Genomic DNA, 1,338 nt, shown 5'->3' with positions numbered 1-1,338 from the left:
CGCGTGCGTGCGTGCGTCACGAATATCTTAAAGGTTAAGGCTATTTTTCATTTTAAATAACAACCCTATTGTTTGGTTGATAAAAACAACCAAACAACAGATGTCTTAATTTAGTTGTCCTTGTAAATTACATAACGTCGTATCCAACTTTCCGATGAAAAAACATAGGAGATGGTAGAAATGCCGTATATGGCGGTAGTTACACACCATTGCTATGCGAGACGCCCGTCGGCACGTAGGAAAACCGGGGGCAATCCTCCTGATACCGCTCCACCGACCGCCTCTTATCCTGGAAGGAGAAGGAGCTGCAGCCATCCCCGGGAGTAGTCCACGCCAGGGTGAGGAGGGCGGGGTCGGTGTACGTGCAGCCTCGTGGTCCTTGCATGTCTGTGAAGGTTTCCGTGTCCAGGTTTCCGCACAGGCCGCCTACCTCGGATTTGTAAGATGATGACAGCTGTAAAGGATAGTCTGTGTATGTACATGTAAACTATATAAAGTAATACGTCAGATCTTTAAGGAATATATAAGTATTTACAAATGTGTAAACAATGAACTTTTATTCGAGTGAACAGAGTGAATTTTGTGCTATACCAGAATTTCCACTTTATCCGAGACTTTAACTATGGGGCCTGAGTTGAGAATAACCATCACTGCATTTTCTTGAATGACAACCTCGTAACGCGGGTCACTGCTATCGACAGTTTCTCCGTTCACCTGCATGGCAATAGGAATAATTAGTTTAGTGAAAGGCTTGGGAAAAATATTGCTGTGGTGTGAACAAGAAATGTATGTAAAATGCAAACATAAAGATATCGACTTCTATTAACCTCTCTATTTATACCTCCTTCCATTTGCTAGTCTATATATTTTTTATATTTCTATAAGTTTTCAGCGTCATCTAAATAAACAAATCTGAATAAATGCGAGGACGGCATGTCAGGAAACAATCCTAAATTGCAAAACATTTAACGGAGGTCTTGTACATTACAAAAACACACGAACACCTACACAGGTGTCAAAGGAAACCGCAGACTTAAAGGCCGTACCAGCAACTGCGAGTTGGTGATGTGCAAGAGGAGTCCTTCGCGCCTCCAGACAACCTGCGCTTCCCAGTCACTCCTTCGGCGCACCTGGACGAGGCCCTCCTCGCCCCCTGCGCGGTGCATGGTCGCCACGGCCCAGCACTCGTCAGGGTGGTACTCGAACTGCAGCCCGTCGAAGGTCCGTGCCTGCAGAGAAAGAGGCTCGCTCTCACGTCGGTGGTCGTGGGAAAGGAATTCATAGGAGGCCTTGCCAAATTTCATAACGGTTAGACTTTTTGTACTGAAAGATAGAAAT

General features: G+C 45.3%; 1 protein-coding gene across 1 annotated transcript in view; it reads right to left on the bottom strand.

Annotated features, from left to right (window-relative positions):
• Positions 1 to 1,338, bottom strand: part of LOC119588210 (hemolymph clottable protein-like) — a 24,837-nt gene that overhangs the window by 1,553 nt on the left and 21,946 nt on the right. The window contains 3 exon segments of the mRNA XM_037936911.1: positions 208 to 454; positions 592 to 714; positions 1,047 to 1,244. Coding sequence (XP_037792839.1) covers positions 208 to 454; positions 592 to 714; positions 1,047 to 1,244 — 568 coding nt within the window.

This window comes from Penaeus monodon, chromosome 23 (genome assembly GCF_015228065.2).
Source record: "Penaeus monodon isolate SGIC_2016 chromosome 23, NSTDA_Pmon_1, whole genome shotgun sequence".
In the NCBI taxonomy this organism is placed as follows: domain Eukaryota; kingdom Metazoa; phylum Arthropoda; class Malacostraca; order Decapoda; family Penaeidae; genus Penaeus; species Penaeus monodon.
The sequence above is the reverse complement of the archived record's forward strand: the minus strand, read 5'-3'. Positions and strand labels throughout refer to the sequence as shown.